Below are 25,039 nucleotides of genomic sequence, written 5' to 3' on the forward strand. Positions count from 1 at the left end.
GGAAATGCAAAGGAGAGGCCAGCGAGGAGTGGCCCAGTGAGTAGTGGCCTGGTGAAAGAGTGGGGTTTCGAGGCTTTGGCTCGAGAGGGTTCAGCGAGTAGAGGCTGAGGTCGAGTGTATCTAGATTAAGGTAAGACTATATTTTTTTTGTTATTTTCTCTTTCTAAGGTGAGGGGGAAGAGAGAAGGGTTGAGTGTGAGAGCAGTTTGCTCTTTTCAGTGTCAGATGTGAAAGGTCCTGGAGTCTTCGACCTCCTGGACATCCACGATTGCACTAGGTGTACTGAGCTGCAGCATCTCAGGGACCGTGTTAGGGAATTGGAGCTGCAGCTCAATGACCTCGACCTGGTCAGTGAGAGTGAGGCCATCATAGATAGGAGCTATAGCCAGGTGGTCTCAACAGGGCCACAGGAGGAGGATCAGTGGGTTCCAGTTAGGAGAGGGGAAAGGGAAGAGACAGATACAGGAGGGGGCACCTGTGACTGAAGCACTCAACAAATGGTACACCTCCTTGAGGAGCATTCAGGCTGGGGAAGGAATCAGTGGCTGTATCTCTGGCACAAGGTCAACCTCTGTTGCCCAAAAGGGTAGGGAAAGGAAGAGGAGGGTAATAGTTATAGGGGATTCGATGGTCAGGATGACAAATTGTCGATTCTGTGGATACGATTAAGGAAACAGATTGGTGCCAGGGTCTGGGATGTAACTTCCTGTGTCATTTCAGAACAAGTTGGATAGCTGCCTGGATGTGAGGGGATTGGAGGGTTATGGACAGGGAGTGGGTAAGTGGGGCTAGAGTAGCCCACTTAAATCGGTGTGGACTCGAGGGGCCGAGATGTCCTGTATCTGGACTGTAATTGTCTCAGCCAAGATTTATCTTGCAATCAACATCATCTGGTCATTCCTGCATTGCTATTAGGGACCAGTTATGTGTGCAAAATAGCAATGTTTCTCAACTAGGTCAACGATCCTGCTTCATCAATCCAGAAATAAAACATTTCCAAAATCGCAGTGGTGAGAAGTGCCAGGTAAAAGTAAACCTTCAAGATCTTCCACTTGGACATTTGTCCGTTCCAACGTCCTCTTCTGCTCTGATGTTTCCTGACGCAAACGCTGGAATCTCTGTTCGATGGTAGCTAAAATGAACACAAGGTTCTGTTACACATACATTTAAAAATGTCTTCAAAGATTTACCATGTTTCCGGTGTTTTCTTCCCAACAAACACATTTTTTTGGTTTGGAGAGAGAACTGTGGGTTTAGTAATATTTAAAGCAATGCAGAACAGAAGATGACGAGAGAAAAGGTGAGCAAGGAATGAAAAAAGTTTGGAGGGAATCAACGTGAAATAGCAGACAAGTGAAATGAAGAACAGTGAAAAGGAAGGGACATTTGCAAAAGAAAATGGAGAGAGAAAGAGAGGGACAGTTGTGCAACTCTGTTGAAAACATGTTGACTTCAAGGCCTTTTACTCATCGAGAGGAGCAGGTGAAGTGGGGGGGAGCTGGGGCCGGGGAGGAGCAGGAACAACAAAGAATACCCTGCTGAATAGAGAAGACTCTGAGAGCAGCTGCAACCGTTCTCACCAGAACTGTATCCCGCCCTTCAGGTGCTCAGATGCATGGATCTTCAGTGCCCTCCCAGCACAGCATGAGAAATCCCCTCTCATTGGGGGGTCTTTGAGACATCACAGCCCTAAACACTTCCTTGGCTGCATGTTTGCCAGATGTTCACACTTGGTAAATGGCCGCTGCTTAACCTTCTACCATTTCTACATACCCTCTATTTCTATTAATAACTGATCAACAAGACAAACGGAAAATATAGAATTTCTGAGGTTTAGGAAAGGAAACAAAAATGTATAAAAATAAATGAGCTGATAGAGCATCTGGAAAAAAGAAAAGCAACATTAACATTTCGATGGAGCTCGTGACTTCACCGCCTTGCTGGCATATTTTAACATATGTTTCCTATTTCCAGTCTTGTTTCTGTGATTGGAAGTTGTCTGGTTTCCAATCATTCAATCTTCTCTTTAATTGATGAGCCACGGACAAGTATGCATGACTGGAGCCTGGCTGCTTTATTAAATAATCGCAGAGCATCACTTTCAACGAATTCACTGCAAGAATTCCCATTTGCCGCCATTTTCATTTCCAACGCTCCAAATATGGTTCTCAATTCAGTACCTTTAATGCAACAATTTTATAAGACCCAACACTTCTAAGATGCACCACTCGAGCAGAAATTTCATTCAATAAACACACATTTTGCAATACTATTGCGATTCTGGCCTACGAGTCTGAATCACTGACCACAATTCAGTGGAGAAAGTTCGATTGAACTTTCTTAAATACTGCATTTTATTCAAACATTGAAGTGTGCACAGTTCTTTAGTAAATGGTCATTTTCAGAGCTGTTTATGAAATGATAGCCTATTTATGACGTGCTAGGTAAAGATGATTCAACATTTGAAATCCAATCAATTGCAAGAAATATTTTAGAATGGTTCAAAGAGGTTGGTGGGTCCCCACTGGTAATTTGCACAATTTGAAAATGTCTAATTTACCAGCTGGAAGCATCACTTGTATTTGTTGGAATTAGAGAACCACCTTTTGATCTAAACATCAAATGTTGAAATGGTACCTGTGGTCTTTCGAAGCTGGACTATATTTGGAACAACGTCATTGCTCAAATTCAGCAGGCACTTTGCTGCCTCCTGTAACTTTTCGACACCATCTTCATGTTCAGAAATTTCTCCCTGAAGAACCTGTGATTTCAAAATGACACAATGACTCATTCACAATAAAATTAATATTTATTTCTGTATATCTTAGATTTGCCGATGCCTTGGTTAATTTCGATATTGTCTTTGGGTCAAGGAGATAAACAGCCTGTGAAGGCGATTCTATAAATTATCATAAATACCAACAACTCTCTGGCCTGCTTTGGGGTGAGGAGGCGAACATTTTCAAGGACCCAATAACCACAGGATATTGGAATTTTCTCAAACAACCAGATCAAACTTTCTATTGATCATTACTCATTACTCATTAATGCTTCGAGGTATTTAATACGCCTGATGTTTGAGCATTTTCTGATTCTGTTGAGCTCATCATCTTTATCTTGTCTACATCTCTTGACCGGCCCTGAAGTCCCCTTGCAAACCATCAAGGTCACAAGAAAATATTTAAAAATGTTCTGATGCTTAGATTTACATCAGCATTGATAAAATAATGCTGAAGAACTCATTTGGATTTTCACCACTAATGGACATAGATTTGGCTGCAGAGGGTTATTCTGCATTAGCGTTTTTCTGCCTGTCTACTTTTACTCCAGATGACCCCTCTCCCCAATCCATCATCCTTCAAAGGTAAATATGTGTTCTCCCTCAGCAATCTGACCCGTTTGCAACTCCTATTCTCTCGAGCACTTAATGGCCCACAGCTTTTCTCCATGACCATCAATCCCAGGCCATTATTGCAATAAATGGTCCGATTTTTCTCTGACTGCAAGACCAGAAATGCCCTCCACCTCAATAAAGCAAAACTTTCTGATTTGTCTTTCTGATGCAAATTCCAATTCCTCAAACATCAACTCCAGTCAACATGATGCCATTAGTTTCGTTAATGATAGAAAAGGATAGGTCTGGGACTCGGGTTGAGATTTTAAATTGGAGAAAGGCCAATTTGAGGAAATTAGAAAGGAATGAGAAGGTGTTGACCTGGAAAAGTATGTGCGGGGTGAGTGGAAGACCTACAAAGGTGAAATTTGGAGAGTACAGACTTTGCATGTTCCTGTCAAGATTAGCAGGCTTAGGAATCTGGTTTGGAAGAAGAGAGGTGTGCAGCAGGTATAGACATCACAGAGCAAATGAGGTGCTTGAAGAGTATAGAAAATGCAAGAAAAAACCTCAAGAAAGAAACCAGGAAGGCTATGTGGATGATAATGGGGTAAATTGGATGAGTAAGCTTGCAGGTGTTGTGGACACTAAAGAAGGTTTTCAAAGCTTGAAGAGGGATCAGGACCAGCTGGAAACATGGGCTGACAAATGGAATTTAATGCAGATGAGTGTGAGGTGTTGCATTTTGGAAGGACAAGCCAAGAAAGGACATACATGGTAACCAGTCGGGCAGTGAGGAGTATGATAGAACAGACGGATCTGGGAATACAGACACCTCATTCTCTGAAAATGGTGTCACATGTGGATAGGGTTGCAAAGAGAACTTTTGGCACATTGACCTTGATCAATCAAAGGATAAAGTATAATTTTCATTGGTGAGACACAATTTGGATTATTGTGTGCAGTTTGGATCACCTAACTGCAGGAAGGATGGCAATTGTGCAGAGATTGACTTGGATGTGGCCTGGACGTCAGGAGCAGAGTTGTAGGAAAAGGTTAAACAGGTTATGATTTTATTCCCTGGAGTGTAGAATGAGGGAAGAATTGAGAGAGAGATTTAAAATGATGTGGAGGACAGAGTAAATATAGGTAGGCTTGTTCCACTGAGAGCAAGTGAAATACAAACCAGAGGACATGGGATAAGGGTGAAGGGGATAAATTTAGGGGGAACATGAGGGAGAACGTCTTCACACAGAGTGAAGAGGTGGGAGAGTGGAACAAGCTGTCCGTTGAAGTGGTGACTGTGGGCTCAATTTTTAATTTGAAAAGAATTTGGACTGGTACATGGATGGGAGAGGTATGGAGGGCTATGGACTAGGTGCGTCAGAGGGCCTCGGCAGAAAAAGGGTTTGGAACAGACAAGAAGGGCCAAAGGGGCCTGTTTCTGTTCTGTAATATTGTAAGGTTCTATGGTTCGAATACTTCTTTGGAATAAATCAATCTCTGCCACTTTGCAAACAAATCTTACCTCCAAATGTGCTCCAAATCACCACTTTCCTCCCACCCCCCTTCACCTGTTCCTGAAACCCCCATCTATGGAGTTATCGTCTCTGCACCTGATGATCCCATTAATGATTTGCTGAGATTTTTTGCTCTGCTGTTATAATCTTGGAGGTCGTCCAAAATTCTGCCACCATTTTCTTAGGCCCCCATTAAACATGGATAAGGTCTGAGGAAACCCATACTGAAAATAGACACACAATGAGAGCAGAACTGTTTGGCTTCTTTGTTACAGTTTCCAATCTCGCCCCCACCATCTGGAAGCAAATTGGCTGTTGGATCTTCATCAGGCTCCCATTAAAACCTGATCAAGTTGGAATGAATGGAGCTCAACTTCCTATTTCAGGTGCCAAACTTACAACCTCCCATGTGGCCTTAACCACTGTTATTGGATGTGCACATTATCATTATTTCAAAGCATTCATCATTCTACTCGTAAATTAGAATAAGCAACATTACACAGTGATTTATGAAATAACAACTTTAATTTACCATGATATTTTCAAGTTCTTGCTGCAAGATTTCTGGATTAGGGATGGCCTCCAGCTGAACCATTCGTCTTTCTCTTTCTACTCTCTCTAGCCACAAACGCAGCTCATCTGCCTTCTCTTGCCATTGTTCAAATACCTTGGTGCTAAGACGGATTCCAAGTCCAATGCACTATAGAGTGAAAGAAATGAATGAGTATGTGGATTTTTAAAATGTACGATTTTGTGATGCGATCAAATATCGAGTGTCCAATCGATCCAAAATGGGTCAAGCGATACATTACTGGTCCATTACTTATGCCAACTATCATTTTTTTGTTCCCTGCATCAAGTTTTTTGAGGGTCACAGACAAAAAGGCAATGTTCACTCCTCACCAAATGTGAAATGCCTGTTACCCTGCCGTACTGTTCCATTTTCTTGTTATGTCAATAAATCTTTTAATTAATATTTTGAGTTTGCTTTCAAAATAAACTGATGGTCAGGAATATATCAGAAGCATTGAAAACCTTCACAAATTTAGTGTGTCAGTGAAGATTAGACAGAAATTCTTTTGGGGCTGGGCTTGTTCCAGCCGAACACTGCATTTCTGTTATGCCATTCAAGCCTAACCCTTGGGTTTAGGACATACTGAGCCAGCGAGGTGACCTTTGTGGATTGGACACATTACACCGTGTTCAGTGACAAATGCACGTGGGAGGCCAGTCTGGAAAATCTTCACCAATTATGATCTGTTCGACATTTGATTTTATTAAAAGGAAATGAGTTCATGACTTATTTTCTGCAGTGGTCTCTGTCCAACTCGAGTGAGTTTGGCCACCAAGAGAGCTCCACAATACTGGAAAGATTTGATCATTGTTCCTGTTCTTCATGGGTATTATTAATCACAGCCGCAAACCTTTTCCAGAGCCACTCTTATAAGACTAAAACTTACACAAGTTGCTCAGTCTATCAAAATGCTCTCATGTTACTGATCTAAAGTAAAATTGGAGTTTAAATGCTATTAGTCAAAAAAAAGGAGATATGTCATACTTCTGATCGAAGTGCGTTGAAGCGAGCATCGGCGCTTTCAACCGTCTCCTCCACACGTTGGCTTATGGCATCAGGATCAATTGGGATCTTGTAGCTTTCAATTGCATTCCTGATTTCAAAGAGAAAGGCAGCATCGAAGAGACTTTTCCAAGATCGTCTGAGGTATCTTAGATCCCCTTTGAGAAACTGAAAATCATTGAAGAGGAATTTCTGCTTCTTAAGTTTGAATGTCAATGACGTGGAGTCAAATTCCTCAGCTTTTATTTTTTGTAGTTCCTTTTCTGAATGAATCATTAATGTTTCAAATTCATCATGATCTGTTTAAAGGAATATAATGGTGAAATAATCAAAATGATCAAATAATACCAGATTATATAGACTTTGACACATTGACAGGATCCTGTAATAATTACAAGTTGGGGTTATTCCAAACCACATGTAGCTTTCAGTTGTCTTACTTAGAATTCTTTTTAACTCTCAGTAAATAGTATTTTATAGTAATCTGGAAAATAAATGAATACTTTCCCTCACCTTTTCGGAACTTCTGCAGTTCTAGATGCAGATCCTCAATCACGTTTAATTGAGAATCTGCACTTGATAAAGCGGATTCGTACTCCTCCATCAAGACATTCAAGTTCTCCTGCAGTGCAACTTCCTCGTCTCGCAAAGGGTCCTGGACATTTTGTTCCAGGAAAGTCTGAGCTGCCTCTATGGCCAAAACCAACTCTTGCTCTTTCTGGGACAACTTTTGGCGATGTTCCTAGAAAAGAAACAATCCTAGGTTCATTTTTATTGCTCCAAGTTGTCTTGGGGGAGGTAAGGTTTCTATTTATTGCATTTGCAATTGAAATAAAATATTCAAGTTTCCCAATTTATTAAAATCAGGGTACCAAAACACCCTTAAATACACACAGGAAACATACTTCAAGTCCAGAAATCTAAATGGTTTTATGCTTTCGGAGGTTTAATCAACTACCTTGATCTACAATTCTTTGCTTGTGTCAAAGGATGAATCCTGCTGAGATGGAGTAGAATATATTCCATATTTAATTTGACTGACAAGAAAATAAATCCTCTCCTTCAGTATTTGTACACAGTCCCTTCCCTGTCAAACAGACTTACTTTTATTTAAACTTAAGCACATTAAACTTTTGTCATTTGAATGATCTCATCCTTAACTTTCAATTCAGGGATTTAATATTCTTTCATGATGTAAAAGAGAACACGTGAAATCTAACGAGAGGTGACTGTGATCTAGTCAGGAGAATGTGAACTAGTTTGTAACTGTGTAAGAATGCACCCTTCTCACTGAAGTAACTGTGGGGTGGATGTCTATGTATATGAGTGTGTCAACATTTTTAAGAGATGGTGGATCTTCTTGTCTTTTTTCTTCACTGGTATCACTGTTTCCTTCACGCCAGACTTGCACATCTTCGCCCAGTGGTTTGCTATGCCGTAGGCTCCACATTCAGAACCGTATGCGGGGCAATCATTTTGGTCACGGAGGGGTGTTGTCCGCTGCCCTTCCTACAGGTCCTGGGGGTGGCACTTTTCTGATTGTATTTTTTATAGCATCAACCCTTCCTTCTCTTTGCTGTGGGTGGATCTGCATTGATAGGGATTTCATTTGCGTCCTCGTGGCTTTGAAGACTCTGGCTGTGTCAGAGTCTTTGGCCAATTTCAAGCTATCCTTCCCTAGAAGAGACTTTTGCACTTCAGGATGGGCATATTAGTGGATCAGCTAATCTTTCCTCTATATCCTTCCATCTGCATTTTGCAGCATTAATTTTTGGTGTAATAAGGAAGTTAGTAACAGTCTCATCAGTCTCTTACACAAAACCTTGAAATTCATTGCATTCAAGTCTAGGATTAGAGCTGAGTTCAAGGTGAGAAACAACCTTTGCAAATATCTGCTCTGGATCATTTTTCTCCACCCCGTAAGCTCTCAGCTATTAAATAAGTCACGGCCTGGCTCCCCTGTCCAGACATGTATAGAACTAACCTTCTCCTCGCTGTTGCATTTTTAAAATAGCTTTTCACTGCTAAATTGTACATCTGCTGAAACGTTTTAAACGATTCAACCATGTCTTCAGCCTCCCGTCCATCACTGGGTGAACTGCTGTTGCACCAGCCATTCATTTCCAGGTGTACTTTTTCTCTTCTTCCCCTTCAGATTTCAGTCACTTCCAATCCATTTTATAGTTTTATTCTTGTTCTCTCAGACCGACCACTGCCAACATGTTCTGTCTCCGTGTTACCTGGGAGGATTCTTAAATAACTTAAAGATGCAAGATTCAAATAACAGAAGGGAGTTTACTTACTGATGCCTTCCACCATCTCAGGAAACTGTTCACACTCATACTCATGTATAGGTGCCCCCCAGTAGTGCACGACGGTTACCACAGTGAGAAGGGTGTATTCCTAGGAAGTTACAAAAGAGTTCACATGATCCTGACGAGATAACACACCCTTCTCACTGTCGTAAATGTCGTGCACCAATGTGGGGTGCATGTCTATTTGAGTATGAACATTTCCTGGCATGGTGGAAGGCATCAATAAGTAAAATCTCTTCTGCTATTTGAATCTTGCATCTCTAAGAAGATGCAAGATTCAAATAGCAGAAGAGATTTTACTTCTGCTATTTAAGAAGCCTCCCACACAGAGACATAACGGTGACTTTATTGTATTTATCTTTACCATTTTGTTCAACATCCTTTGGACTTGACAAGACTTTATTCAAGTCGCCTTATTCCAAAACAAACCAGGCTGTCAAGCACACACAGGGCAATAATTTGCATACATGTTAAGCAATGCTTTACGAAAAGAAGATAACATCAATTGGTAAATGTTTAAAGATCTTTGCTCTTTTTTAACGATGAAAATCTGACTTGAGCACTGCATATTAAGGAATGACAAACATGAAAATCTATCCCCATTTGAGTGAAAACATTCTGGGTAATTATCATTTTCACATTAGTGCTTCAAGATGCAGGTGTCCCTGCCAGGGCCCAAACTGAACGAACGGCAATATCTTTCCCAGTTAGAAGGGAGAGGAGTGTGGAGGGGAATCAGCAGGTAGTAATGTTCCTACGGACCTAATGCACGTCCCTCTCCATGTCAGAAGGCTCCTCTTTGGACATATTCTTGGAGTCGAGTAGATGTCGTTCACTCCGTTGATAGAATACAGGACTACCTCAGTGGAGAGAATGAATGGAGGGCTAATCAAGCCAACTGCTTTGCTCTGCTGTTGAGGTCCTTGGGCCCTTTGGGAATTGTGCTCATCCAGTCAAGTGCGGAGCAAAGGTTCGCCACCTACTGCTTGACAGGTAGCCTCTGATCTGTTTTAGTTATCACAGTACTCAAAGTGGCTGGTCCATGTTAGGACCACAGTGAGAAGGAGACCTGGAGTCATGTGACAAAACCCAATTGAAGTACCATTATGCAGGTTATTGGTGAACAATGCCACTTTATGTCACAGTGTGTGCGCCACACTTTCCATCGGGCAGCTGATTAAATAAAGTATGGCTTTGTCCTGCTTTTGGTAGATGGACCAGATACCTGAAGAATTTGCCACTTTGTCAGAAGGATGTCAGTGGATCAACTGTGACAAGAGGTACAAAAAAATCTAGACTGAACTTCTCCAGTACTTCGAATGTGATGGAGTCTGGTCCTATTTGTCTGCTGCACTTGGTGTTCCTAAGTAAATCAAATAGGGTGAAAGTGATTTCTGTGATGGTGTCGGAAGAACCAGATGGAACATGCTAGAAAGTGTCTTAACCCCAACATTGTTATTCAGAAGCTGAGGCCTACCACCACTGAGAATGAGGAGACCCTTGGTCCCTCTTTTCCTGTTTACTGTTCATGACCCAGCCGGAAGGACGACAGAGCTCAAATTTCATCAGCGGTTAATTCTGTCTTTGGAATGTTATTTTTTTTTCTGCATTGCCTGCCCACTGTCCAGTGTTGTAAGATTATCAGTCTGGCACCTCATGTGCATCTGCATTCCCTATTAAACCATGGTGATGACTTGTCTTGGTTGTAATGGGAGAACTAACGATGGTAAGTAACACTTTCCTGCTGCAAATGTTAAAGGCCCATCGTACCTTTGGCCACTGTGATTCCAGCTGTCAATTTATTCTGAATCTATCCCATTTAGCACAATGGTGCTACCACACATCAGAATTGAGGGAGCCCCTGGAGAAACATGGGATGAATCTTTCTGCTCCTGCTGTCACCAACAGTTGCCTCAACAACAGGAAAATTGTGGTAGTGAGGGGGTGTAGCCTTACTCACTCTCTTTTCCAAACCAATCCCTAGATCTGCACAAGGATCTGGCCTGGTTGAGTGGACGAACAGTGACGTTGCTACGCCAGAATTCATTCCGGTGGTGTATGCTTCCTCAACCCTTTTTGGTTGTGAATAGCTTGCATGGCCCATTCAATGGGTTATAAAGAGTTAATCACATGAGTGGGTGCTGGAGTTATCAAAATAGGGGAGGAGGTTCTTCCCTTTACAACATCAAGATCCACATTATCTGAGAATACAGCATTACTGAGGTGAAGAGTTTTTGTTAAGAAGCTGCCATGGTGAGATTGTTAGTGAAGGGCCTCTGTGACCATCGTCAATCACTGCCCCTTCACTAGTGAGTTAATCATATTCCCGTCATCTCTCATCACTTGCGTGACTGGGCCAGAGCAAAGAACAGAAAGTAGGACTGAGTTAGAAAGAGGATCTGCTAGATCTTTGAATAGGATTGGGAGAAGATCGTCAAAATTCAATTCAACATTATTTGGAAATTGTGGTAGTCATTATTTAAGTGAAATTTAGTCAGTCGCCTTTCATCAAATCTGTACTGATCAGAGGTTCTGATGAAAAGTCCAATCCAAAATATTTTTACAATTGTTCGAATATACACTTATCCAAAACACCTGGAAGTGTTCATACCTTCAGGCCTTGCTGGTGGTCATTCAGTCTTTCGCCCATCTCAGCAAATGACCCCATCGCATCGTCCTCTTCCTCCATCTGGAAACCATCACCTAATGCGTAGAATTCGTCTTCGGTGATATGAACTCCATAGTGACCCTCGACTGCCAACCATTTCAGAAGATCACCTACTGTCTTCTTATGTTTTTGTAGGTGACCTTCTGTTGTTTCCTACAAATTGCAAAATCCTGTTAGTTTGAAGACGTGTTGTACTTTCCTGGCAGCAATTCCATATTCCCTCATCTATTTGCAAACCCTTGGGATTGAGGAGGATGTGAAACCACTTGAGTGGAAGATGCCTGTTTATAAACAGGGGCCATTCCACACCATTTCATCGGAATATGCACATGGGCAACACGTGGTCTTGCCCAGTCTTCGATCAATACGAAAAGGATGGAAAATACTAAAGACCAGCCTTCTATACACACACACGGGCATCGACGGAATTCCGCTTCATCATTTCCCTGCTCATGTCTCCCTAACACTGCCTTCATTTCTCGGGCCCCTTCGTCTAATCCCTCCCCTTTCATTTCAAAGGCCTTCTCTGCGTCTAAAGCAACTGCTACTGTTGGCGCTTTACTCCCTTCTACTGCATGAATTAAGTTAATAAATTTACAAATATTGTCTGTTGTGCGTCTTTTTTTAATAAATCCAGTTTGGTCTAGATTTACCATTTTAGGTACATAATCTGCTAATCTGTTTGCTAATAGTTTAGCTATTATCTTATAATCTGTGTTAAGTAATGATATTGGTCTATATGATGCTGGTGGATCTTTCCCTTGCTTTGGTATTACTGTAATTATTGCTGTTTTACATGAATCTGGTAAGCTTTGTGGTTTGTCAATCTGGTTGATTACTTCCAGGAGGGGAGGAATTAATAAATCTTTAAATGTTTTATAGAATTCTATTGGGAATTCATCCTCTCCTGGTGTTTTATTATTTGGTAGTTTTTTTTTATTATCTCTTGTATTTCTACTATTTCAAATGGTTCTGTTAATTTATTTTATTCCTCTATTTGTGATTTTGGTAGTTCAATTTTAGTTAAAAATTCATCTATTTTGCCTTCTTTCCCTTCGTTTTTAGTTTGGTATAATTGTTCATAGAATTCTCTAAAGTTTTCATTGATCTCCGTTGGATTATATGTGATTTGTTTGTCTTTTTTCCTTGATGCCAATACCATTTTCTTAGCTTGTTCTGTCTTAAGCTGCTATGCTAGGATTTTGTGCGTTTTTTCCCTTAGTTCATAATATTTCTGTTTTGTCTTCATTATGTTCTTCTCCACCTTATATGTTTGTAGTGTTTCATATTTTATTTTTTGATCTGCCAATTCTCTTCTTTTAGTTGTATCTTCCTTCATTGCTAATTCTTTTTCTATATTTACTATTTTCCTTTCCAACTGCTCTGTTTCCTAATTATAGTCCTTCTTCATCTTGGTTACATAACTTATTATTTGCCCTCTAATGAACGCTTTCATTGCATCCCATAGTATAAACTTATCTTTCACTGATTCGTATTTATTTCAAAGTACATTTTAATTTGTCTTTCAATGAATTCTCTAAAATCCTGCCTTTTAAGTAGCATGGAGTTTAATTTCCATCTATACATTCTTGGAGGGATGTCCTCTAACTCTGTTGTCAATATCAAGGGTGAATGGTCCGATAATATTCTAGCTTTATATTCTGTTTTTCTTACTCTATCTTGCTTACGAGCTGATAACAGAAATAGGTCTATTCTTGAGTATGTTTTATGTCTACCCGAATAATATGAATATTCCTTTTCCTTTGGGTGTTGTTTCCTCCATATATCCAAAAGTTGCATTTCTTGCATCGATTTAATTATAAATTTGGTTACTTTGTTCTTTCTGTTAATTTTTTTCCCAGTTTTATCCATATTTGAATCCAAATTAAGGTTGAAATCCCCTCCTATTAATATGTTCCCTTGCGTATCTGCTATCTTCAAAAAAATATCTTGCATAAACTTTTGATCTTCTTCGTTAGGTGAATATACATTGAGTAGATACCAAAACTCCAAATATATCTGACATTTTATCATTACATATCTCCCTGCTGGATCTATTATTTCCTCTTCTATTTTAATTGGTACATTTTTACTGATTAATATAGCTACTCCTCTTGCTTTTGAATTATACGACGCTGCTGTTACATGTCCTACCCAATCTCTCTTTAATTTCTTGTGCTCCAATTCAGTTAAATGTGTTTCTTGCACAAATGTTATATCAATTTTTTCTTTTTTCAGTAAATTTAGCAGTTTCTTCCTTTTGATTTGGTTATGTATTCCGTTAATATTTAAAGTCATATAGTTCAACATAGCCATTTCATACTTTGTTTATCTTCCCTTTCCGTTTCTCCATCATCACCTTTCCTTCTTAACCATTTCTGTTTTCTTGTTTTGAACACTTTATAAGACAACATTTCTAAAACATCAAAAATTTTCCTTATTCTCCTATTTAAAACTTCTTTAACCCCATTCTCCCCTCCCCCTCCTGAGTTGCCCTTTATCTCTTGTTGGGCAAACACATCTCCCCTCTCCATTTGGATTTGCGAATTCACTCGCAAATGTCAACTGATTTTGCAGTGACCGTAACTCATCCCCACCCAGCCCCCCCCGGAAAAGATTTCAATTTTCATATGTAACAAAGGTCACTCTTTTAATTCCCTCCTTATTCCCTCTATTCCCTTTCATTCCCTTATTAATTCTTATCTATACTCTATATATTTTCCTCTAAATACGTATACATTCATGTATACACACACATACATACACATCTACATATATATATATATATATATTTTTTTTTAATATATATATATAATATATACATACATATACCCATATACACACATACATATAGTTCGTGGTCATTTTTACTCTCATTACATGTCTTCATCTCTCTGCTTGTTTTGTAGTTGTTCTGCAAATTTTCGTGCTTCCTCTGGATCCGAGAATAGTCTGTTTTGTTGCCCTGGAATAACTATTTTAAGTACCGCTGGGTACTTTAACATAAATTTATATCCTTTTTTCCATAAGATCGTTTTTGCTGTATTGAACTCCTTCCTCTTCTTCAGGAGATCAAAACTTATGTCTGGATAGAAAAAAAATTTTTGACCTTTGTATTCCAGTGGCTTTTTGTCTTCTCTTATTTTCTTCATTGCTTTCTCCAATATATTTTCTCTTGTATATCTTAAAAATTTTACTAAAATGGATCTTGGTTTTTGCTGCGGTTGTGGTTTCGGGGCTAATGTTCTATGTGCCCTCTCTATTTCAATTTCTTCCTGTAATTCTGGTCTTCCTAGGACCCTGGGGATCCAATCTTTTATAAATTCTCTCATATTCTTGCCTTCTTCACCTTCCTTAAGGCCCACAATCTTTATATTATTTCTTCTAATGTAGTTTTCCATTATATCTGTCTTCTGAGCTTACAGCTCATGTGCCTCTTTAACTTTTTTATTAGATTCTTCTAATTTCCCTTTTGTCCTTTACTTCCATTTCTACGATTATTTCTCGTTCTTCCACATTCTCCACTCTTTTTCCTATCTCTGATATGACCATTTCTATTTTATTCATTTTTTCTTCTGCATTCTTAATTCTTCTTTTTATCTCATTAAATTCTTGTAATTGCCATTCTTTCACTGATTCCATATATTCTTTGAAAAAAGATACATCCATTGTCTTGCCTTTCTCTTCTTCTTCTACTTCTTTCTGTTCTTCTTCTTCTTCTTCCTCTGGATTGACCATCTGTTGTTTCCTTGTTTTCTTTTTACCATCTTCTTTCTTGTTGTCGTTATTGTCTCTGTTCTGCACCAGCTGCTGTGCTGCAGGTGTCTCTCTCAGCTGTGGAGATGGACTCCGCAGCTGTTTCCCCCTCCCGTCAGTGTGTTTTTTTTCTTGCGCGGTTGCGCACTTTTACTCGGCTCTGTGAGCCATTTTTGTAGTCCCGAGCCCGGGACTTCCACTGACCTGAGGGAGCGGGCTTTTCTCTCCGCGGCGGGCCTCCTCGGACAGGTAAGGCCTTCACCTTCTTCTTCCGACGTTTTTTCTTCTTCTCTTCTTCCCGTTGTTTTCGACTTTTCTCTCTTCGCTGCCATTTTCTTCTCACCTTTATTTTTACTTTGTTTTAAATTTTAATCTTGTACCTTTGTGTTTTGTGCGTTTTTTAACTTTTCCGGAGAGGGCTGGAATTCCCTGACCGGCCACTACTCCATCACGTGACTCCCCCCATCTGGATCATCTTCAGCTGTCATCATTTTCTTAGTCACAGACCTAGTTACCGCACATGCAGGATATATCTCACCATCCTCTCTAACCACATCCTTACTAGGCCAATTTGTCAATCTTAAAACTGACCCAACTTTATTCTCTGACAAATCATTCCCCAGCAAAAACGAGACACCTTGCATGGGTAACTCCTACTACAACAGTTCCTTTGACTAATTCTGAATTTAGCACAACCTTGTGAAGCAATATTGACCCTACCTCATCTCCAACACCTTTAATCAAAGTTGTCTCCTCTGTGTCTGTCCTTTGATCCACAGTTAAAACGGTTTCTAACAACAATGACTGAGCAGCCTCAGTATCTCTAAGAATGTTAACTGGAACCTGTGGTTCTCCCTCCTTTATTGAGACAAAGCCCTCTGACACAAAAGGCTTGAAAACATCCATGACCTACTGATCAGGTTATGCACCTCTGCTCTCCTTAAATTCCACTGTTTCTGTATACATGGTTCTGGTTAAACCTGTTTTTACCTTTTCTGTTTCAAGACTAGACAGTCACACGACCAGCTTTCTTACACAAATGGCATATAAATACAGAAGTTCTGTCCTTTCCTACCTTTCCTTCATCTTTTTACTGAACATTTTCTCCAGACTTTATTTCAGCCCTACTATCCTGCTCCATCCTAACCTTATGAACAGGTTTATTAATCTGGTCCACATGAGCTCTCTGAAAATGCCTATTATTCTGGAATGTCCTTTTGTGAGTCTTCCTCAACAAATTTTCCTTCACATGTAATATTTCACTATTATAATCCTCTACGTTTGTACTTTTCTCATCCAATGTTTAACTTCAACAATTTTCAATGCCTCAGAAATAGCCATCAGTTCCTATTTTCTCACCTTCTGCAGTTCTGCAGGTGATGATTGTAACAAAAATGTATCAACATCCATTGCTGCAGTTTTTCCAGACACAAGCTTTCTGTAAGCTTGTAAAAATAGCCTGCAAAAACATCCCAATCAACTAATAAATCATGAAACTGCAATGTTCAAATCCTAAAGGATGAGCCCCCATAAAATGTTACGGAGTCCAGATGACCCCAAAAACCAGTAGCAATAGATATGCACGACCACACAGGGTTATTTAAACAAAAGTAGTTTAGAATTTTATTTGAACATGAAAACAGAATTGAACTTTAACTTATTACTTAACCTACCTAACCCACTTAATCCGCCCTCAAATACTAAGTGCAGGTGAGTGTAATGTGTATTGAAGATTAGAAAAGTTCTTTGGATCACAGTCCTGGTTGCAGGCAATTCTTGCAACAGTGCTCATACATTAGCATTAACAAAGTTCACCAAGCTTTGGTGTTTAACAGACAAATGGTTACCACTCAGAAGGGCTCTTGCTGGTTTTCAGAGAGAGAGATTCCATTTCCAGAGCATCTGCAACTGATTTCTTCTTAATTAGTCTTTCTGACAGAACTTGCCCCCTTCAGGGTTCTCCGGATGATCCTTTTTCTTTCAGGTCATCTTTCAGACCACCAGTCTTCTCCTTTCACCAGGCAGCCTTCCAAAGTTTGGCAGCTTGTCCCTCTGGAACAGATTTCTCTGATTCCTTCTCTCTCACTCCCTCCCTCTTTGAGAGCAAAGCTGTTCTAACTCTGCCTGCTAACGCCACATGCTCTCCTAGGCAAGCTGTATGTGGATACTTTGTTGCTCCTTGGCAAAAAGCATGATGCAATAATCCTGCTAAAATTCTGGCTTTTCAAATGTGTGTGTGTGGAAGCTGCTCGAGTAATTCATTCCAAGCTACCTCTAAAACTCTTGTCACACTGCACATTCAGAGATCTGAGAAGAACCCTTGGCCGAGCCAACTTTGCTTGAAAGTAAACAACAATCACTAGCGATCTGTGGTCGTCTCAGCCTTCCTTAAGATAGGTTGCAGACACCACCTTATCAATTAGTGCATTGGATCAGGTAGTGCCGGAAATACACAGAGAAGCCGCTGTGTGGAGATTTCACAGAAATACAGTTTAGAAGCAGGAAAGGATCAGATGTTATTGAACAACAATGAAAGGAACTATTAGCATGTGGTCTACAAAGTAACCTTCTTTTTATATACTTTATTTAAAATCAAATTCAAAATCCACAATAAAATACATCATATTAACATACAAAAATTTCCCCATATATACCCCCCTCCCACCCCCTCTCTTAGCTCCCTCCCATCCTCTACAACCTCAAACTAAAGAAACAAACCATCATAGTCGGGTTTGATGTCACCAATCAACCATGACATATTTATACCCATACATTTCACAGAGGGACCCGCACATTAACAAAAATGGTAGACGGATGGCGTAAATTGTAAGTTATCTTTTCCAATGGAATACATGATTGCAATTCCATGTCCCATCTCTGAATACTTAATTCAATTAAATCTTTCCAGGTTATAGCTTTACATTTTCTCGCTACTGCCTATTCCAACTGAATAAATGCAATTTGAAATGTATCCAATTTCATTTCCAAACTCCATTTTACTTCATATGTCCCAATAAAAATTCCATAATTCCATTCAGAAAGGGTTTCACCTGATCACCTAACCATACTGAATGTAAAAAAGACCCTATCTATTCCCCACATTGAAAACACATATCCAAAGAGATAAATCTATACCTCTTCAACTTCTCAGGTGTTAAGTAAAGTTGATGAATAAAATTACAATGAACGAATCTTTATCTTACGTTTACTGGCTTAGTCACACTATCCTCACATAATGTCATCCAATCATCCTGAGAAATTAAAACCGACAGATCCTTCTTCCTTTTACTTCTCACTTAATAAATATCCGACTTAGGCATCTTATTTTGTAATAAAGCATACATTTGTGTAATCAATCCCCTTTCCCCTCCTTCAATAATTGAACATTCAAATCTCTTCCTTCGAGGTAATCTCAAACTGTGTCCAAAATTATCTAGTAACAAAGTTGGTAACTAAGCATGGACCTGATCCATATTTTTCATTCCATCATTGATATGAAACAAAATTTCCAGCTTCATAACAATCTTCGGCCAAGATAATACCTTTCTTTTCCCAAATATTCAGGAATACGTGATTTATTTTTATACAAAGCTTATTTTAATACAAAGGGTTTTAGCCGAAATTTTGCCCTCAGCACCAATAGCAACGTTGGTCCGATACCATATTTCCATGAAATGTTTTAACACCGGTAAAGGATAATTTTGGAAAAGTTGAGCATTCCATTTATAAATAAACTGTATCATTCTTTGTTCATGAAGCTGAGCCATTTGGATTTTAGCCCAACGTAAACATTGTTGTGATCCAACCATTCTATTAATAAACTTGAATTGTGCCGCTTCATAATAATCCTGAAAATGTGGTAATTATAAAACTCCAAGTCAATTTTTGTATAGATACTCTTGCCAATTTACCTTTTCATAATAAAGATCTTCCCAGCACATGGAAATCCTTAAAACCTTTTAGGAATCCCACATGTAATTGATTGACAAAAATACTGAATACGGGGGAAAACATTCATTTTGAAACACTGTCGTGATGGACACAACCAAGAAAGACTCAGCCACCACATTGAAAGCCATTAATGACGTTTTTATTCAAATTCAGCCCGCGCCCGCTTAAGGGCAGCCTAAGCTCAGTCACCTCGTGCATTGTGATATCAGAATCGCTGCCCCAGGCGTGCGCTGGGCAGGTGACTTGAGGCAGGGAGAAAACCTTGACAGCGCCATCTTCCCATGGCTGCTCCGCCATGTGGCATTATACACCATGGGAGACTGCGCCGCCACATCGCCCTATTAAAGTTATCAGTAAATCTTTCCACCTATTTAAATCTAATTTAATTTTATGCTATAATAGTCTATAATTCAACTCATATAAATGATTATAATTATCATCTACATTTATCCCAAAATACTTAATTTTATCCAACCGCTTAAATGTAACAATATCTGCAGTTTGCAAAATCCATTCTTGTCAAAGGCATCATTTCACTCTTATCCCAATTAACCTTATATCCTGATAATGCACCACACTGTTCCAACCTTGCATGTAACCTTCCTAACGACTGCGTAGGATTTGTTAAATATATCAAAGCATCATCGGCAAATAAATTCATTTTATACTCTTCCTCATTTGCCTTAATATCTTTAATATCACCATCTTGTCTAATCATTCGCGCTAACGGTTCAATAACCAAAGCAAATAAAGCCGGTGACAAAGGACACCCTGTCAAGTTGATCTAGATAATATAAAGGAAGAAGATACTTGTCCATTTGTCACCACTCTAGCCAATGGATTTTTATATAAGGCCTTCACCCAACCAATAAAGAGTGGCCCAAATTTAAATTTTTCCAATACCTTAAACAAAAATCCCCATTTTACTCTGTCTGCAAGGTAACCTTGATTAGAGAGAGGCATTAGATTAGATGTATTTTTTAGATTTAATTTTTCGAGTTGTTTTCTTTTTCTTTTTATTCTTTTGTTTTGTACAATTTATTTCAATAAATGGGTTCACCATATAGATTATTTCTTATTACATTACAACTCCGATTATCTGAAAGGGCTGTGACCAACCGGCTGCTGCCGAGAGGCCGCTCTCCTGGACGACGGCAGGACAAGGAATTCTTCCAACCACTTGCTGGGAGTGAGTGGTGTGCAGTTTGATGGGAGAGTTGGAGAGAAAAGTCAATAGGGGAAGGTAAAGAAGGAATAGAAAAAGAGAGGGGAGGGAGTTACCTGAAACGAGAACAATCGATGTTCTAATTTCACGTGCAACAATTTTTTTTTCAACCTGAGAGGTTAGTTTGTCTCTGAAAAATATTTCATATAAATGCAGATTCCTGATTTGTTTTGGATATCTTCATTTATTTGAATTTTTGTAAACTTTTGGATAAATGAGGGTTTCAGCAAATCTGATTTTGGATGATTGGAGTTGGAGTGTAATTGTTTTGGAGGTTAACAAGTCATCCTGAATGTAGTTTCATTAACTTTGTTTTCTTCGCGTGTCCTTACTCGTAATGGAATGAATTGTCACGTGGTTTTCAGATTTCTGTATGTATGCTTATATGTTAAACTCAATAAAAACATTTTACCAAGAACAAGCATGTGGTCTTGCAGGTAAAAGTCACAGTTAAAACTTAATGACTATTTTCAAATCCACTGCAAAGCATTATCTTCATCATGTGAACCATGGCAGTGAACAGAACAAAAGTATCTGGAAAAAGCAAGGCAAAACACCTTTCAGGATTGGCCCAATGAACATTGGTTCAAGGGTTGCTGAAGGCATTGCAACTGAACACATGGCACAGGGTCAATCCCCAGAGACATTCAGATTTTACACCTATACACTCAAGGCTGAGGTTTCTGACTTGAATTTGATGAAAGGCAAACCACAGATTCTTGGTGCATCTTTACGAAGAACACTCTTGTTTTGATTTCAGCCAGAAAACCAGGACTCCAGTCTTTCATCAGTCTTTCTTCCAGGGCAGAAACCAAAGGAAAGGGCACATTCTTCTGGGGGTCCTTGGTTAATATTTACTCTTAAATCACCATGGCAGAAACACAGAACATAGAACACTGCAGCATAGTACAGGCCCTTCAGCCCTTGATGTTGTGCCAACCCATATATTCCTTCCTAAAAAAAGCACTAAACTCTCCCTACTCCAAAACAATAAAGAGAATTTAATTCCTGCCTTTGACAGCCAATTGTTCCCAGAAGAAATATTGAAAATAATTATACTTCAAATGTAACAACAGAAAATGTTGGAAATAGTCAGCAGGTTGGTCACCTCCTGACTTGCTGGGAGTTTCCAGCCTTTTCTGTTCTTATTGAAATATCCAGTAATTCCAGTTTTATCATTTACACTTTAAACCTTGGGGATCCTTTGTGCTGTGAAAGGAAAGAGAATGTTTTTCATTTTAATTTACAAAAATAAGACTATCTGGACCCATTTATTAAGTAGGAATGTATAAATTCCAAGTAGGATTCACTTGTTGAAGACCTTGTTTAAGTTTCAGAATAAATGAAGCACCCAATCTGTAGATGCTTTGGAAAAAGATAAGACAAAGCGTAACTGATTTACCAACACTGAATTGGAGATAATTAGCTGCGAAACACCAAGCTCTCCTTATAGGATGAGTGTCTGATGTTTACGTGAGTAATGAACCTTGTGCACACAGTACAACTTATGTTCATTTCGACATTGCCTCATAGAAGGTTTCACACGTGACCGAGAGTACCTGCTGCGTGTTTTCTTCCCTGCGGTCGACATTGAAGTCTGACGATTCCTCCGCAGCAACTCGGGAATGAAACCACCTGCCTCTGATCTTCTTGCAGCAGTTGCACGTCATTCTTTTCCGAGGAGTGAGGGATCTCCTACTCTGCTCCTCTTCCCCAGCCACTCGTGCCACTCGTAGACAGCACAAGGCATTGCCCATTCTCCTGCAAGTCACACGCGAGGTGTTTCCAGTGACGTGTGATGTAGTAATTCAAATACGTCACCACCGTGAGCCTCACTTGGCCAAAAAGCCCTGGTATTCGGCAAAGACTGTGCCACGCGCTCGCACCACGTTCAACCCTCACAATGAACACGACTGCAGTCTCAGCAACTGGGTTTGCTGGCTGTGTGATGTCATCAATGGGTTTATTGTTACACAATAATACAGAAAGACAAGTGAAACCATGGCAATCTCCCAATATTTACTCTCTCGCTATGATGTCACAATGAGACCCCAACCCCCCCACATTCTCGGAATGAATGTACTCAAGGGGAGGTTTATATTTGAGGGTCTCCCGCCAACCATTGTTGTCGGGGCAGCCAGGTGGACTCCTCTTGTCATTGCCCCTCCCTCCCAGGTAGTCTGCACCCACCTGGATCGGGTGCCAGGGGGCTATAAGGAGATCGGGGAAGTGATTGATACCCTCCTCTATGAGGGGGTGTGATAAGACAGCCCAATCTGGCCTGTCTGTAATAAAAATGGCACGTGGTGTATGATACTGTAAATTGGACAAATTCACTCCCCACCCCCCCACCCCCACCCCCCCCCTACTCACTCTTGCTGCGGTCGTTTTCGATGTGGTTAAATTGGTGGAGGATATCACGGGCAGGGGCGACAAACCCTGGTATGCCGTGGTCAACATCGACAATGTGTTCTTCTCTAACCCATTAAGCCCCAACTCCCAGGACAATAGTGGAATCCTACACAGGTGTTCTGTGGGCACTGCCCTTCGGGCAGGTTGACCAGGACAGCAGCATTCAGGGGCTGAAATACCTCTCTTCCATTTATGGAACACCAGAGGATTGCACTGGCTTCTTGCTGGGAAGATCACATTCGGAGAGTACAGTTTTGGGTTGGACGTGAAGATGAATGGAAGATAGTAAATTCTGTGACAAAGAGCCGTTACGACACATTCACATCCTTCACCGTGCTGGAGAAAAGGTCAAGATACCGTAAACCAAAAGTTAACATCGCATAGTGATTCCCAAAGTGGGTGCTGCCTCCCCTCTATGGGCATTTAAGAGACCCTTAGACTGGCACCTAGATTAGCGAATAATAGAGGGTCACAAGGCAGGAAGACTTTAGTATTTTAGTTTGGAACGAATATATGGGTCTGCACAACATTAAGGGCATAAGGGCCTCTACTGTGCTGTAGTGTTCTATGTTCTAATGACATCATTCTTTTCACCTTCAAAGAATAGGCACCTGACCTGTCTTGCCCTTCTTTATAAATGTTCTGCATTTATATAAGTGGAGAATATACTGTGGTGATATGCTATTACTCCTCTAGGTCACCAGCACCACCACCTGACAACCTCATATATAAAGCCGACCAATCCTAGGCTCCTCCATTCTGACCTGGGCTTGCACAGAGGCAAGAACTTGCTTTATATACTTGTCTATTAAAACTAGCATTTAACTTGGACTCTGTCTAATGTGGTTGATGTTAGTCACAATTTAATAGACTAATATATATTTATATATATATATATATACAGCTCCGCCTGTTAGTTAATTCAACGGAACCGGGATTGGCCGTGCAACCACCTGGGTTTCTGACTTACAATTAAGGATCGCGACAAGCACGGGCAGAAGGCGTACGACAAGTCGCCCTCCTGATCATGATCTACTACCAGGATCTCCTGGATGGGTTGCTAACTCTGAGACACCCCTAGCCAACCCCAATGTCCCACAGGGTGCACACGCTTGCCCAGGACCGAGTGTCCGCATGGCGAAGGGATCAGTTGGTAGGTGTCCACTCACAATCTGACCATGACATTAACCTTCCATTTGTTTTCAGGCAGCAGAGGAACTCAATCTAATGTATAATAGGGACAAGTGTGTCTTTAGCACTAGGTAACTGGCCATCCTGGGATATGTGGTACAGAACGGGGAAAATCAGCCCAGACCCTGTCCGCATGCACCTGCTCCCAGACCTCCCAGTCCCACACTAACAGAAAACCTTAAAGAGATATTTGGGACATTTTGCATATTATGCACAGTGGGTCCCCAACTATGAGGACAGGGCTTGCCCACTGATAAAAGCCTCCGGTTCCCAACCTGCCCAGCAGCTGTCAAAGCCTTCACAGATATTAAGGACCTGACTGCAAAAGCAATCCTGCCATCCATAGATGAGACGATCCCATTCCAAGAGGAGACCGATGTATCAGATGTAGCGCTAGCTCCTACACTGAACCAGGAGGGGCGACCGGTAGCCTTTTTCTCATGGACCCTACAGTGGTCAGAGGTGAGAGACTCAGCAGTGGAAAAGGAGGCTCAAGCCATTGTGGAAGCAGTAAGGCACTGGAGAGATTATCTGGCATGGAAACCTTGTCAGGACCAATGATCTATGGCTTTTACGTTCGCCAACCAGAACAGGAGAAGATAAAAAAACAATAAAATCTTGTGCTGGAGGATAGAATTGACTACATATAATTACGACATTCTTTACCATCCAGGGAGGCTCAATGAGCCCTCAGATACACTGTCCAGGGACAACTGTGAGGCCCTCAACCACATGTCCCAACTGCAGAGCTTGCACAATGAGCTGGGCCACCCGGGAGTCACTAGACTGTTTCACTTCAAAAGGACCCAAAATCTCCCATTCTCGGGAGAGGAAGTAAGGACAGTAAACAAGGGCTGTCCCATCTGTGCGGAATGCAAACTACAATTGTACTGGCCGGATAAAGCTACACTTATGAAAGCTACTAGATCTTTTGAGCACCTCAGCCTTGTCTTTAAAGGCCCGCACCCTTCCTACGACAGGAATGTCTATTTCCTTAATGCCATAGACGAATACTCCCACTGATCTTTTGGAATCCCATGTCCCCACGTATCGGCAGCCACAGTAGTAAAGTGCCTGCAATCCATTTTCAG

The 25,039-nt window shown here is 40.5% G+C and overlaps 1 protein-coding gene across 2 annotated transcripts in view; it reads right to left on the reverse strand.

Annotated features, from left to right (window-relative positions):
* The window catches only part of LOC138750483 (microtubule-actin cross-linking factor 1-like), a 32,867-nt gene extending 10,592 nt beyond the window's left edge, over positions 1-22,275 (reverse strand). The window contains exons 1-7 of one of the 2 annotated variants that reach the window (XM_069912553.1): positions 21,905-22,275; positions 11,357-11,566; positions 6,944-7,172; positions 6,413-6,729; positions 5,387-5,554; positions 2,638-2,761; positions 1,037-1,132 (exon numbers count right to left, since the gene is read on the reverse strand). In XM_069912553.1, the coding sequence (XP_069768654.1) occupies positions 1,037-1,132; positions 2,638-2,761; positions 5,387-5,554; positions 6,413-6,729; positions 6,944-7,172; positions 11,357-11,566; positions 21,905-22,102 (1,342 nt within the window). In that variant the 5' untranslated portion in view covers positions 22,103-22,275. The remainder of the gene's footprint in view (positions 1-1,036; positions 1,133-2,637; positions 2,762-5,386; positions 5,555-6,412; positions 6,730-6,943; positions 7,173-11,356; positions 11,567-21,904) is intronic. The other variant, XM_069912554.1, reaches the window with a different exon arrangement.
* Between the last annotated feature and the right edge of the window lie 2,764 nt (positions 22,276-25,039).

This window comes from Narcine bancroftii, unplaced genomic scaffold (assembly GCF_036971445.1).
Source record: "Narcine bancroftii isolate sNarBan1 unplaced genomic scaffold, sNarBan1.hap1 Scaffold_153, whole genome shotgun sequence".
Lineage (NCBI taxonomy): Eukaryota > Metazoa > Chordata > Chondrichthyes > Torpediniformes > Narcinidae > Narcine > Narcine bancroftii.